The sequence below is a fragment of the Callospermophilus lateralis genome, chromosome 12 (assembly GCF_048772815.1).
Source record: "Callospermophilus lateralis isolate mCalLat2 chromosome 12, mCalLat2.hap1, whole genome shotgun sequence".
Taxonomy (NCBI): Eukaryota; Metazoa; Chordata; class Mammalia; order Rodentia; family Sciuridae; genus Callospermophilus; species Callospermophilus lateralis.
Window position 1 is genome coordinate 87,842,483 of NC_135316.1, and position 16,610 is coordinate 87,859,092.

The window sequence follows — 16,610 nt, forward strand, 5'->3', positions numbered from 1 at the left end:
GAATCCTTTTATTATAAATGATGTTTAATTAACCTCACACAACCTTGGTAAATGGCTTATGGTCTTAAATTCAAGTTTTAGAAACATGATACTTAGGAAATTATATTTAGATAAAGATTCCATTTATCATGTAGGATTATGTACTATTGAAAACATAGTAGGCAAAATCAAAGACAGATGCTTCTCATTTGAAATAAATCTAATATACAAAGCTTTGAGTTAAAAATTTTATAATCAATAATTTTTATTTTAAAAGGAAATGCCAGTAGATTCTTCAGAGTTCTAGTAACAGAAATGTCAATGTGACTTAGTTTATTATATTTTCATTTAAATAGTTAAAACTCAAAATATGAAATTAGAAGTGACTTAAAATTAACACTAAATTGAATTTAAATTATTCTAATTCAGTAAATTTTTTTTGCAATATGTTTGTAAAACTTCCACTATATAAATAGTGATGTTATTTATCATAAAAGAATTAATTACTTCTCTAAAATTGGACTTCTGAACTTTAGGATGGAAAAACAACTAGTGTTAAAACCTTAATACTGAGGGGATCATATGTAGAAATAGATTTCAAAATAACACAATATTTTAGACCTTCAATGTAACTTTGTGATTACTGTAGTCATAATTTGTTGGGGTTTTAAAAAGAAACAACAGCTTTATTGAGATAAAATTTACTTCTGTGGGAGACCAGAATAAGACACCCCTAATATGACTGTAGGAGATCAGAATATTGAAATGTTAAATTCAGTGATTTTTTAAAATATATTCCGAGTTGTGCAACCATCATCACTAACTGAATTTTAAAACATTTCATACCTCAAAGAGAAACTCCATGCCATTACCAGTCATTCTTCGTTCACCCTCTTCCAGTCCCTGGCAACCACTGATCTGTTTTCTATCTCTATGGATTTGCCTGTTCTGGATACTTATATAATGAAATCATATGTGGCTTTTTATGACTGGCTTCTTTCACTTGGCATAATGTTCTTGTTTTTAAATTCACTTTCTCATACTTCTGGAAGCTAGAATTTGAGATCAAGGTGCTAGCAGATTTGGTTTCTCCCAAGAGACTTCTCTGTGTGACCTCACTATGACCTCACATGGCCCTTTTGCTATGTGCTCCAGCACAGTCTTTCAAGTTTCATCTATGTTGAAGCAAATATCAGTACTTAATTCCTTTTTATTATCAAGCCACATTCCATCATAGGATATACCATATTTTTCCATTCACCAGTTGATAAACATTTGTGTCATTTCCATTTTGTGACTTTTACATATAATAGTGCTATTAGCATCTCTGTATACATTTTTATGTGGACATATGTTCTCAGTTATCTTGGGTAATTGTTGAATACTGTGTTTAACCTATGATTAACTATGTTTAACCATTTGAGGGACTGCTAAACCATTTTCCAATATGGCTACACTGTTTTAAAATCCTACTAGGAATGTATGAGGGATCTAATTTCTTTACATTCTCACCAACACTTGTTATTATCTATATTTCGTATTCAAGCTATTCTAAGAGGCATGATGTGCTATGTCACTGTGCTTTTTATTTTCATTTGCCTAATAATGATATTCTTCATCATTTCATGTGCTTATTGGTCATTTATATATCTTCTTTGGGAAAATGTCTATTCAGATCCTTTGTCAATTTTTTCAATTTAGTTACTTGTCTTTTTATTAACCATAAGTATTTTTAAAATGTAATTTCTAACTTGTACACTGTTATCAATGACTTATGGTCTCAGAATCAGAATTTTTAGGCTGGAAGGGATTATACAAATCAAAGTCTAACCTCCTCCTTGACAGTTGGATCTGAGGCTTAGAGAGGCTTGCCCATGGCCTCAATAGACCTACTCTGCCACAGAGCTGGGGAGATTAATGACTCTAAATTAAAAATAGAAAAACAGATGTTTCATGATCTATACAGCTGTGCATTGCTTATTGACCTGGTTACTTTCTGAGAAATGCATTTTAGGCAAATTCTTTGTTTTGTGAACATAATAGAGTGTACTTAGACAAACTAAGACTGCTATGATGTCAACAGGCTTATAGGACCATTTTGGATATGTGTTTCATCTTTGATCAAAACATGGTTATTGTCTTTGACTAATAAAGCACTTTTTAATATAGACTAACCCTTTGATTTCAATATATTAAGAGCTTGGGCCAGTGTCTAGTTGGAAGTGGAGCTATGGGACTTGTCTTGAGGTTGCATACAGTTAACAAGAACACTTTTTATTTAGAGCAATAAAAATAGTAGTTCTCTAAAGATACTTTTAGTCTTATAAGAATCTTCCTTGAGTCTTAAAAGTGACAGCAAAGCTGTCTGGCTCATAATGACCTCTGCTGGGCGTATGTTCCTTTAAAATCCATCATGGTAGCTTTTAAGAATTTTGAAGAGGGCTGGAGTTGTGGCTCAGTGGTAGAGTGCTTGCCCAGCATGCACAAGGCACCGGGTTTGATCCTCAGCACCACATAAATGAAAAATAAAGATATTGAAAAAAAAAGAATTTTGAAGAAAGAAAATCATTTGGGCTTTGGATTTGGTTACAAAATAAAGCCATATTTTGCTTGGAAATGTACCCTTCCCATGGAAGTCAACTTTCCATTTTGCCTAATGAAAGGAAGATGGGGAATGGAGGGTAGCTTTCTACCTGATATATGGCATGTGGGAAAAGATAAATGGGATTGTTGTTGGAATCATAAAGTTCTATTGTTCCTACAACAAAAGAATATTCAGATAACATCAATATAAAGTGTCAGTGTTCAAATAAGGATACATTCACACAGTGGTTTCTTAATGCTACTTGCTCATACTGCTTGAACTATGGATTTTTCTAATAAAGAAACATTCATAAAGTCCATTTTCATTGTCTGCATGGAGTGTTTTCATTTTATTTAAATAATAATTTTCATATCAAGAAAATTTATATAAATAATCCATATGCCCCTCATGATCATATTGTAGTTGACTTTACCAAAAAGGGATGGGATCATTCACTGAGGAAATGATTCTAAATCTGATTTTTAGGCTCCCATGGCAAACAGTGGAAAGTTTGATACACACCCAACCTTTACAGTGGGAGAATCATTGTTAAATTACAGCACTCCACCCTCAAAATTGAAATACCCTGTAGATTTATTATCTAAATGGGCTATCTAAATGAATTTATTATCTAAGTGTGACTCTGGGCTACTGAGAAGAAGAGTAAGCCAAGTTGCCCATGGTATAAAGATGTATATGTTTATGAATATGTGCATATTTATATCTTTACATATATCACTCATGAGATATAAAAAGTGACATGAAGTAGATGCTTAAAAATGTTTGCTGAATGGCTAGGCTCGGTAGCACACACCTGTAATCCCAGAAGCTTGGGAGGCTGAGTCAGGAGGATCGCAAGTTCAAGGCCAGTCTCAGCAATAACAAGGTGCTAAGCAACTCAGTGAGACCCTGTCTCTAAATAAAATACAAAATAGAGCTGGGGATGTGGTTCAGTGGTCGAGTGCCCCTGAGTTCAATCCCCAGTACAAAAAAAAAAAAATGTTAGCTGAATCTTCATTACTTGGTGGTCATATGGATATTAAACTGACTCAAAGAAATGTTTTAAGGCTTAATAATGTGATTTCAAAGCATTCAAGGAATTTAACTTTCTTTTTCCCCTACTGGTTTTCCTGTTAAGCTATAGTCTTGGTATTTCCATTAATTTTTATGAGACCTTAGTTTCCTATTAACTGAAGAAAGGAGATTTACTAGAAGTGTCCAGTTACTTGAAAGTATAGTTTCCTTATACCTTTCCTTTGTTTTAATTAACATTTATCTAGCTTCCTCATTCCAAGTGAAAAATTAATTTATATTAGTGGAGACAAATGTAATAGAGAAACCACTTTCTTGGCATTTCCCCAGGTAAAGTTTCTAATAACCTTCTTTTTGCTGCCTAGTATCTTCTAACCCCTCAGTCTGGGTGTCTCTGAGTACAAAGATGGCACAAGGAGTACAAAAAGGAGCTTGCAAAGGGCATGTTCTTCGAAGGGTCTTCTAAATACAACACTTCACAGGGCTGGTTTGGCATGGCTGTTTGAAGTTACAGGTTCTCTCTGATGACAGAAGTACTGGTGTTCTAAGTTGCTGATAAAGAAAAAGTCATAGGATTTAGAAACCAAAGTATCAGATACTCATAGCATGAAAATGGAGGCTTCTCCCGCCATGGCCTCTCTGGATGGGAAAACGAATCACTCCACCTAGACCACAAAGGTAACTATATAAGTAATGCCAGAATTTTCCTCAGGAAGCTTTGTTGGATCTTTTCCAGAGTAGGAACAATTGTTCAATTAAGTCCCCAGAATTCCATGCCATAGGGAAAGGCAGAAACTATTCTGGCCTAGAAATTTTTCAGGGAAGGTGTTCTTAATTGCTGGATGTGGCTTTAGAAAAGTCTCCTGTTGACAAGAATCACTAATTTTCAACTACTTTGCCTAGACTCTTAAAGATGAGTAAAGTACAAAATGTGTCCCTTGGTATGTGAATGGACTGAATCGTTTTATGGGGTTATTTAATCAACCAATCAGATGTATGTGAATCTGATTTCAATTTAAATATGTTACTATGGAATCATTAATACTATCAGTAATTTGATATCAGGACCTTAGCTATAAAAGTTACTTTATTTTCTTTCTTTTCTCTTTTTCAGTATTGGGCATGGAAACCAAGGGTATTCAACCACCGAGTTACATTCCCAGATCTTTTATTTTTTTGAGACAGGATCTGACTTAGTTGCTGAGGCTGGCCTCGAATTTGTGATCCTCCCACCTCAGCCTCCCAAGTTGCTGGGATTACAGGTGTGAGACAGTGTGCCTGGCTAAAAGTTATTTTTAAATATTACCTTATTAGTAACATCAGAAAAGCATATAATGTTCAGTTAGCATCTTTCTTTGCAGTTAAACACCCAGCAAAATTATCTCTAACAGAAGGGGGCGTGAAGGGAGCAATTCCAACAGATTTAAGGACCAGTGGATATCTGCAACATAGAATGTAGTAAGCCAGCCCATCAAGGACATAGCATTGAATTCACATCCCTCCCTAAGAAGTAGATCATGGGTTTTTCCATTTTATTCATTTTATTCACAGCTGTAATCCCTGCAGATTAGGAGGCTGAGTCAGGAGGATCATAAATTCAAAGCAGCCAGCCTAGTAATTCAGTAAAAACCTTGTCTCTAAATAAAATACAAAATAGGGCTGGTGGTGTGGCTCTGTGGTTAAGTGCCCCTGAGTTCAATCCCTGGTACCAAAAAAGAAAAAAGAAAAAAAGAAAGAAAGAAAGAAAGAAACACCAAATTAAGTAATGCAAAAGGTCTTGCACTTAGTAAGTCGAAAACAAAACTTAAAATGCAGATCTTTTAACTAAGTCCAGTCTTGTTTTTTTTTTTTTTTTTTTTTTTTTTTTTTGAGACAGAACCCAAAACATACAACAGAAAGCACAGCTGGGTATGGTGTGGGAATTTGACACCTGAATCTCATCTCACAGATCTGTAACCCAACATGAAAAATTTAGAGGACCATTCATCTCAAGCTGCTACCTTAAGTTCCACTGTATAAAACCCATTTTTTAATATTTATTTTTTTAGTTATAGGTGGACACAATATCCTTATTTTATTTTTATGTGGTGCTGAGGATCAAACCCAGTGCCTCAACAATGCGAGGCAAACGCTCTTCCTCTGAGCCACAATCTCAGCCCTATAAAACCCATTTTTAAAGTAAAAAAATTTCCCAAGATTTGTCCTAAATAGTTAAACTTCCAAGTCTGTCTTTCCTCCCTTCCTCTAACCCTTGTACTTACCTAAATGTCACTAATTCTGGGTCCCTGGTTTCCTGCCTTAACCAGGTTTTGCAGTTGCCTCAGGAGGAGGAAGCAGAGGATGGAGAAGAAGGGAAAGCAGAGAGGGGCAGGAGGGATGAGAGGAAGGAGGAGGCAAGAGAGACTGTTGCTGACTTTATTCTGGATGGTCGACGAGAGTTTCAAGAGAAACTCAACCTCTGTAGGACCTTTGGCTCAAAGAATCATGACCCCAGGAGAGTCCAAATGGAAGGTCACAGATCCGAAAGCACCTAGTTCCATCTCTTGGTTTATAGATACAAAAACTGGATCTAAAGAGAGAGAGGACTTGTCCAGGGTCACACAGCTAGTTGCTAGAACAGATGTCATTATTGCACTGTACAAAGATGTACAAATCTTAAAGTACTTTCATACACTTTATTTCATTGCTTCACAACAGTCCCCTGAGATGTGCCTGTCAAATGTCACGTAAATGAACAATTTCCTTTTTACTGTACCATTACAGAAGTAACTTGTAGATTGCGTAAGAAAAACCAAATAGTTTCTAAAACTGACTTAGATCCTAAAATTAGTCTTACAAATGAGGAAACTACTTTGGAAAGAAAAATGTCTGGCCCCCAAAAGCATTGCTCAACTAATTGCTTATCTATTGCTAAAATTCAGGAAAATTCCTATACCTTTTAAAAAATTATTGGTTCTTATCATACTTATTTATAGGGTAATGTGATAGTTTGATACCTATATATAATATATAATAATCCAACCAGAGTAGTTAGCATTTCCATCTCCTTAAATAGTTTTTAAATTTTTAAAATTTACATATAATAATTGCATCAGTTTATGAGGTATATAGTATGATATCTCCTTTTTATGCAGAAAAAAATACAGAAGCCTAGTCTAACTAACTAGATAACCCATACTGGTAGAAATTTAGAATTTTAAATATACTTTGGATGACACTGACATTTAATCTTGAGAGTTTTAAATAAAATATTATATATTTTATCATATATATATCATATATATAATATGATTTCATTTTGAAACATGAATCTATTAACATTCTAGATATATGGGCTTTTAGATGATATAATACTTAAGTTATTTAGTATAAAAGTATATATAATATTTATGAGTCATATTTGGATTAGAAAGAATTTGTGAATTAAGAGAAACTTAAATTCAGTGTATCTTTGTGCATGTGTAAGTAAAGAGAAAAACTTACTTTATGAAACAATAACTTTAAAAAACAAGATGAGAAGGCAATTTGTAAATAATACAAGTAAAATTTTTGTTTTCCAGGGTCTAGTTTGGGTTCAAAATTAAAAGGTCCTGAGCTGAGTTTAAAAGGCACCCAGCACGTCATGCAAGCAGGCCAGACACTGTATCTCAAATGCAGGTAAGTGACTGTGCTGGTTTGGGAATAATCTACTTGTCCTTCACAGGGCCCAACTATTATTTCCCTGGTAGAATATAGAGGTAGATTTTAGTGGTCTCTTTTGATCTGCAAAGTTCAAACCACCACGTCTCCAGCTTCACATGGACGGGAAAGAATTATAAAGACAAAGATGACTACACTTAAGAGAAGACAGAATAGTGCTTGCCAATAAAATGAATGTTTAGGAACTTTGCTGAGCCTTGGCTCCAGTCTTGATTGTGTTTTATTTTCTTATTTACAATTGCAGGGGGGACTCACCCCATTCATGGTCTTTGCCTAAAATCGTGAGTAAGGAAAGCAAAAGACTGAGCATAACTAAATCTGCCTGTGGAAAGAATGGCCAACAATTCTGCAGTACTCTGACCTTGAACATGGCTCAAGCAAACCACACTGGCTTCTACAGCTGCAAATATCTACCTATATCTAGTTCAAAGAAGAAGAAAGCAGAATCCACAATCTATATATTTATTAGTGGTAAGACTTCCATTGCTATGTTCTGTTTGCTATTGCTTGGCAGAGGGCTTTAAATCTACCCTGGTCCATTGGAAAGGTGGCTTTCCTAGAGAGTATCAAACAAATGGACCAGGAAAGAGATTACACCCTAGTGTAGAACTTAAGAGAATTCAGTTTTGCATAATGCATTTGAACAAGAATTTTTAAGGCCTAGTCAGTGAATTGTACACTCCATAAGATAAGAGACTCTTGTCTATTTGGCTCACCATTACACCCATAACATGTAGAAGTGTCTGAATGGATAATAAATGGTAGGATCTTAGTTCTATTTCTTAATTATTGAGAAGCCTAAAATAGAATACATGATTTTGGTACTTTAACACACTATACTGTCTTATATGTTAGAATCGTAAAAATTTTTTTTTTCTAGGCTAAGGAAAGTAGCTCAATAGTAGAGCACATGCTTAGCATGTTTGAGGCCCTGGGTTTCATCCTAGCACAACACACACAGACACACATGCAGTTGTTTTTCTTCTAGATTAATAAATGTAGTATTATTATTTTCTCTTGAACGTTACAAAATTGGTTCCAGTTGACAATGGTTTATTATTTCATGTTCACTGAGCAAATATTATATAAGAACTGGCATACACCACTGAATAGTGAAAAGGACAAAAGGTAAAACTGAATCTCTCTCTCTTTCTTTTTCTTTCTTTTGGTGGATCTGGGGTTCAATCCAGGGCCTCACACATGTTAGGCAAGTGCTCTACCACTGAGCTATATCCCCAGCCTGAAATGAATCATTTTTGGTTCTAATTTCTATGATACTCTTTTTTTCTGTCCTTAGAGAATGAGCAAATGAAGTAATAATATTTAAAGGGAAGAAATGAAAATTTTTTAAGGAAGTATACATTGAAAACAGAATTGGATCCCTGAGAAAGAATATAAAAGTGCCCTGTTGTGTTTCTCTTTGTTTAATCCAGTCAATTTCCAAAATCATTGAGGGGGATCTAGAGACCATAAAGCAAAATTGGTAGACACCTCAGGCACAAAATTAAGTTAAAAATGTACATATGGTGGGTCTTCCTCCTCATGAACTAAAGAACAGGATATTTGCTTAGTAGGCAATATAGTAGATTTAACATCTTGGTGCAATTCTTTTTTAATTTTTGAAATAAGGTAACTAGACAATGTTTTACTCATGCATAATCTCTAACTCTCCAGATTTAGGATTAGTCTTAGGAGACTGAACAGTTTCATGATACTGACAGTTACCTCTTTAGCTACTATCAGCCTTATGTTGACTGAGCCAGTGTTATATCCCTACTCTTCAAACTGTTCTGACCTGTACTTTTCCTGGGTAGCTAACTGTAGGGACTACACATCCTAGCAGTTTGCCACTGTAGGGATGCATCAGCCTACTTACACATAGAGTAGGCTGCAGACAGGGACCTGGGTATAGAAAGTCAGCACACGCCTGTGGGAGGGAAAAGGGCAGAAAATGGGGCAGAGTTGGAGATGGTACAGAATGAAGAATAGAGACTTTGAGAGAGGCAATTTTGCAGCTCAGAGGGAAAGAAGACACAATGCCTGATAGTGGTGGTGGTGGTGGTGGGGGAATTATACTTGGCCATCTGTTTTCTTTTTCTGGTTCCAGAGTGTATTATTATATTTTTTTCCAGTGCTTGAATAGAAAAGAAAGCACTCTGCAGTGCTTCCTAGAGACTCCTATCTCTCTGGAGGAGTGGGACTTTAATACTAAAATCTGTATAAACTTTTCTCCTGTGGGTTTATCAGAGTCTGACTTGCAATTCAGACACACAAATAAATAAAGGAAGACCTTAATGTGTCTTCTAAAAACAACATTCAGTTATTCTCCCTTTAACTCCTACAGAAACAGGGAGTACATGATTTACTCCAATCCCCTTCTATGACAGAACAGATATGTAGCTACTTAGAATTATTTACACTACCCAACGGAGCAGATCTGGCAGATAATCATGACTTTGAGTGTTAAATCAATTGTTAATCTAAGCCTCGTGAAGGCAGATCTGTGTCTGTCTGATGACTCTTCTTATCTGTAATGTGCCTCCCCAGGACAGTGCCTGACAAATGGCAAAAACTCGGTATTTGTAAAATGAATGAATGAACTGGTTAATAGGTGCTTGTGGAATACTATGTTAAAATTGATATTGAGGCTAAATTCCAGGTTGAGTACAAAGAGTGCCATGAGATTGGAGAGTAGTGGCCATTATTTCATGGACTCATAGCCTCTGCTCTCCTGTAACAGTAGCATCAGGTTACAAGTTCCAGTATCTCAAAACTCTGCACAATTTGTTAGACATTAGGAAATTGTCTCTTTCAAAGACTCTTCTAGGAGAAGAAAGAATTGTGAAATGCAGAGTGTTTCTTAGGCATTTCTTGTGAAACACATACAAATACAGTCCATAGTAAGAATATTATGAGATCACTGGAAAATTGTTAGGAGGTATCATGAGATTGATCATTTTTAAATAGCACTAATACTAAAAGATGTTTGGCTAATAATGGTAGTCACAGAGGAGTATCCTGAATCGTACTTGCTTACTAATTAATCAACAAATATTTAGGGAACATGCTATGTGCCTATAGCTGTCCTCCTATGATAAGTGACACCTATTTTGTTATCTTTTTCCTGGCAGAATATTATTAGTCTCATAATCATACCTTATAAAAGTCCAAAATAGCTGTGATATAATTCTTTAAACAATTATAATGTTTCCAAATAGCCCAACATTTTATGTATTTCTGTATTTATTATTTTATTAATTCCCTTTTGGAGGAAATTTGGTCTTCTGCTTTCATTTTTATCGAACACTTCCATTACAGGTTTATTTTAGTTCAGGGGCACTTGGTCTCTGCTGACTCAGAGGATTATCTCTGGGATTAATATAACTCCATCCATTTTTTGATCACTCACTAGATACACAGCTGTGATTACTCACTAAATACAAATTGGCTATCATGTATTTATTGTTGAATATTTACTTCAGAACATGTTGTTCTGTTTGAAGGATTTCTTATCCCTGAAAAGCATCTGCAGATGTGTTGACATTTCATTTTAGTTTTTAAAAAGAGGGGGAACCATCTTTTGATATCTTCTGAAAAAGCAAACCTGTAGTCTATAGTATTTTTTGGTTTTTGTTTTTGTTTTGAGGGTATTAAGGATTGAACTCAGGGGCACTCGACCACTAAGCCACATCCCCAGCCCAATTTTGTATTTTATTTAGAGACAGGGTCTGACTGAGTTGCTCAGCACCTCACCATTGCTGAGGCTGGCTTTGAACTCACAATCCTCCTGTCTCTGCCTCCCGAGCCACTGGGAATACAGGCATGCTCTACTGCACCTGGTTCTATAGATGAGAAAAAGAATCTGCAGTATATAGCTTTGTGTATGTATCACCAAATCCAATGTATGAATTATGAACAAACTAATATTTTAGACGTTGATTGCCTGTTATGTAATAGGCACAGTTCCCATCTGAGTCTCATACAGATATAAGTTTTTCTGTATATTAAAGAGAAACTAATACTCTCACTTTATCACTATTATTTTATATAAATCCACCAATCCTCTGATATATCAATTTAATTACTCAAGTGATTATATATTTAACTACTTGAATTTATTACTAAATTGTCTGGTTAAATTAAAATTAATGAACTTCTTACACTAATATAGCTTCTTACATTTGTTCCATTCCTATTCACTTAAACAAACAGTTTTGTTTATATCATGCCATTTATCCCTCACCAAGATCTACTCAGGGCTCTTGGTTCTTCACTTGTAAAAACCAAGGCTCTGTGGGGTACAGTGAAAAAGTATTGACTACAAGATCAGGTGCTCCGATTTCCCTTCCGAGTCTCAGTGGCCACAAGAGATGGAAAGGGGCAAGACCAAAGCAAGGGGACCAGCAGGACAGATGTTGGCCCCTATTCACTTCAGACTTTTGGGGAGGGAGAGAGTTGATAGGCTTGTGGGATCCAGCCAGTCTTGTGATCAGATGCCAGGTGAGTGAAGGACAGTGAAGAGTCAAGTGACACTCAAATTCTGGTAGGGGTTGTATGGCCAGATGGAGTTTTACCCTACTAAATGATGCTGATGTGAAGATATCATCACACTGGCATCCTCCCTGATACACCCTTGGAGTGGTCTAGGCACTGAAATGAGCATAGCTGAAAAATTAAACCCCCTCCCCCAGTAATTACAGCTACAAAATTCTGAGTTATAAAGAAAAGGGAAAAAAACACCACCACCACCACTGATTTGTTGCATGTTACAGAGGATTTCTGGAGAAATGGTGAATTTATACATCAGATATTCTCTCTGGGACAACCTTTTCGAAAAAAGGTTTTTGTTAAAATTATTATTATAATATATGAGTTATGACTGGCAAGTAAGAAAAATGACCAGAAATGTTTTAAAATGGCATCTCTAAATGATTTAGTACTGTGTGTCTAATTCAGTGAACAAGACCTTAAACTTTGCATGTTGAGCTCCCCACACTGTGAAGTTAGCCTATATCCCTCCCTTCTCCAGCCTTGAGCCTTTTGGGGGGTTACTTAAATATAATATTTTCTCTTGGAAAATTATAATTGGAAAGTGAAAAAAAATGGGGTGAAGCTATGGTTACGTGGCCATCTCCAGTTCTTTGCTGTGAAAGAAACACACTGCTTTTCCTCTGTATCTCTTCTTGACTATGTTTCTCTCTGAGTTCATTAAAGTAAATGGGCTAGAGTATGTTCATGAGTTTTTTCCTTCCAATTGTTTTCTCATATGCATAAAACTGATGAGCTCTGCATAATAGCCCAACTTAAGACATAAAAAATTAGCAGACACATTGGGTCAATAACTGAATAGTAGTAGAATTTCTAACAACAGATATTTTTAGAAAGAGAAATAATTATGCCTTTATATGAATGTATTTAGTTGTGAAAAAGCTCTATCTGGCTAGGGGACCCTGAGCAAGTAAAAATCTTAACAGTACAGATGTTCTGAGAAGTATTCAGTGTACTCATTTGTATAGCAAATTTTCTTAAAATTTTTCTTAAGAGTTTTTACATAATTATTTCTGAGAGAAGCTGAGTTGGCATTGCCTGCATGTTATAGAAGAGAAACATTCTCAGACACTTGCACAGGAGAGATAGAGTTCATAAAGTTGTCACTTGTCAGGATGGGGATCCAGGTCAGATTTCTAAGTTTAGGCTATTTCCCCTACATTTGGACTTTCAGCTCTTGACCTCAAACTATGACCCAATTATTATCATCTTTGAAAACATATAGTTATTACATTTTTAAAAATCTCAATTTAATTTTTTTCTTTCTGTTTTGAGTAATGATAGGGGTTTGGCTGGATTTCAGTATGTTTCCCAGTGACAGACCTTAGAGAGGCAAATCCTGATTCTGAAGAACTTTGTATGGTGGCCTGATGGGAAAAAGCCTTGTTTTGGCATCTGCTCCCTGCACTCTGTCTCACTGCTATATTCTAGCTCACACAATATGGGAAAAAGACACGACTCTATCTACAAAGTTGAGCAGCGCTTTTTAAAATGTGTATCCCAAGCCAGGTACAGTGACGCGTGCCTGTAATCTCAGCAGCTCGGGAGGCTGAGGCAGAAGGACTGTGACTTCAAAGCCAGCCTCAGCAAAAGCAAGGTGCTAAACAACTCAAGAGATCCTGTCTATAAATAAAATACAAAATAGGGCTGGGGATGTGGCTCAGTGGTTGAGTGCCCCCAAGTTCAATTGCCAGTACCCGCCCCCTCCCCAAAAAAGTTAAAATGTGCACAGTTAAAAGTTAAAATGTGCATAAAATTCAGTTATTGACCCAATGTGTCTGCTAATTTTTACGTCTTAAATTGACCCATCAGTGGGCTGTGCAATCAAATTAGTGAGTTGCAACCAGCATTAAAAACACAGAGACTAAAGTGGAAAATATCCATGTATACTACAGATAGTAAGGATAAGTTTTGTTTAGTAAAACTAATCGCTTCCACTATATCCATATATGTTCTCCCTCCCTATGGCGGGAGACACAAAAAAACAAAGATGTAGAATCCTGTAATTTTGAAATTCCTCAGTTACTTTCTACAACTATAACTCATATTTTTAAGAATATTTTTTAAAAACACAGGTTTTATGTTTTTAAGAGAATAACTATTCTTCAAACATGGGTCTCTGTGAAGAATGAAGAAGACTCCTCCTAGACCTTAACAAGGAGCCCTCTTAGTATTGTATGGAGCATGGACACTCTGTCACAACATTGCCTTCCTTTAAATTTCTTCCCAGATTTTCCACAATTAGGTACACATAGGAGGTGCTCAGTAAGTACTGTCTGATGATGGGAAGGTTGCATAGCTGGTGTGTGTCACCCAATTTGCTGTGTGGGTATGGCAAGTGGGACCCCCCCCAAAAAAAATGGCCAACGTAACAAGCAGGGACATCAGTGGCAAAACTCGCAATTGTAGACTGACTCACAGAGCCTCTCTGTGTCCACTTCCCCCTGTAATGATCAAATGACTCTTCTAAGGTCCTCTGATGTAAGCTCTTCATCCTAAGCGGGTAGTGATGCTTGCAATGCAGAAGTCATGATGGGCAGCAAGGACATGGCATGGCTGATCAGGGTGTCAAAGCCTCTAAGGAATTTCAGTGGGATCATTGTTATTTTTGTGAGAGAAACTTTAAGTTTCTATTCATCAAAATCTTCCTCCAAGAGAAAATAGACTAAAACAGTTTATGTTCTGTAGGAAGAAAACAATCAAGATACCAACTTTAAAAAATAAATAAAAAGAACACTTGGCCATACTAGTTGGCTGAATTCTTTAGATCTGGATTTTTTTTTGGAAATCTATGACAATTACCTGTTATTGCTTGGCTAATGTCTAGAGTCTTCTGGTTTTAGATTTTAGTTTTCAACATCTCCCTTCCCCACAACAATCTATACTTTCCTTATTCCTTGCAACTCTCCCGAAACTTGGCTTCTTCCACTTATTTCTTGATACTTGTTTTTCTTCTAGTACAGGTCTTCCTGTATGAGTTAGTTTTCAAGTCCCAGGGATTATCTATGGTTTCTACCATAGTAGTCACTTGAGCCCCTGTATCTCCAAGAAGCAGGGAATGTAGACAGGCTGGGTAACAGATCCTGTTTTTCTCCTGTGCATTTGCTCAAGAGACAGATGAGTACATTGGAGTGAACAAAGTCTGGACTCTCAGCCTCTGGACCACACTTCTGAAACCCAGGTGGCTTTCCTAATACGGTAGCAGGCTGATTTGCACTTACAAAATTCTACTTCAAATGATTTTCTACTAGAAATCTCTAGGAATTTTCTGGTCTATCTGTATACAACTTCATCAAAAACCTAGTATAAGGTCAGGTTTTGCTAGATTTTCTTTGTCCCCCATTTTTATGAAATTGTGAAAGAGGAGAATACAAATATGTCTGAGGTTTAACATGTGCATTGAATGTTGTTTGGTACCGCAGGTTTTTCCTTGGGAAAGAGACTGCACTATATTCTGGCTATGTGCTCCCTCTAATACTGAAGCATTCTATCCATCACAGCTGATTAGGACCACATGGCAAGAGTTTAGAGCAGAGTAACTTAATTCTTAACCATTTTCCTTTCCAGTACATGAAAATTTGATGGAAGACATTCTTGATATCTTTAAGCCCTGCTATTTCACATTTCCCTTCCAGAAAGGTTTCTGTATTGAACACCAAGGGACCTCAATTCTAGTATGGAAATACATGTAATCAGGATGGAAGCCACTAATGGTGGGTTTGTTGGCAGTGAGACCTGTTGCATTTTCTTTCCTTCGCTCCTACCCCAGATCTTGTATTCACTTAGTATGTTCTTAGGAATGTCATCCTCAGCACTTGATACTACCAGTCAAATGTTCAGGCCATTCCCTTACAAATGAGAGCAATTCCTAGTGCTCCGTAGGCTCCATAATAGGAAATTTTGGCATGCCAGTTCTGTAGAGCCACATGGCTGAGCCTTGCTAGAAAAAACACAATTGTATATCAGTAGGCATTTAGTAAAACTACACAAATACTCAAAAATAATCAGAATGAACATAATTTGAATAAGCCACTTGGATACAATCTAAGACTCTGAAAAGTTGAGGACTAGGATGGAATTATGAAATCTCAAAATGGTAGTGAAGTCCAAAGGCAATAAAATTCACCATATGCTCTCATTTCCCCCCAAAAAGAAGTGTGAAAAACAGTGGATCAAAACTTTATTATAGTTTTGAGGATTTATAAAAATATCCAAGTATGTCATTTTAAAAAATGAGGAAGGGACTTTTTCAGAAGAAATCCCCTTAAGCTGAAAAGCCTTTGAGTTTCTGACATTTTATAACTTTGATAATGATAATTAAATGCCTGTTCTGCCTAGAGAGGAAGAGCTAATCTCTTTCGATTTGTATAGTCCTTGCAGTTCTGATACACTTCAATTTTCCCTTATTATTTAAAATATTTATTGTTCTGTCACTTGGAGCCTTTTGCTGAGTTACTCTGGTAGTCATTGTGACTAACTGTGCTATTCAAAATCTATGGTTTACTAAAACAGTAAACGCCCCTCCCTTCCTTCCTTCCTTCATCAAATATCAATTAATAAGCTATAGTTGAAACAACATGACCTGGGCTTCATGATACTTTCCAGATCTTTGACTTTGGAAAAGTTGCACAAGAATAACGGCTAATATTTAAGTAGATTTTGTTCTCTGTGAAGCACCATCCTAAACACTTTACACACATGAACAGATTTCATCCTCACAACAACCCAGTGAAATTGCATTGTCATGTTTTTAATGATGTGTGTATCT

General features: G+C 36.1%; 1 protein-coding gene across 1 annotated transcript in view; it reads left to right on the forward strand.

Annotated features, from left to right (window-relative positions):
• Positions 1-16,610, forward strand: part of Flt1 (fms related receptor tyrosine kinase 1) — a 173,323-nt gene that overhangs the window by 20,267 nt on the left and 136,446 nt on the right. The window contains exons 2-3 of the mRNA XM_076872583.1: positions 7,156-7,252; positions 7,539-7,765. Coding sequence (XP_076728698.1) covers positions 7,156-7,252; positions 7,539-7,765 — 324 coding nt within the window. The remainder of the gene's footprint in view (positions 1-7,155; positions 7,253-7,538; positions 7,766-16,610) is intronic.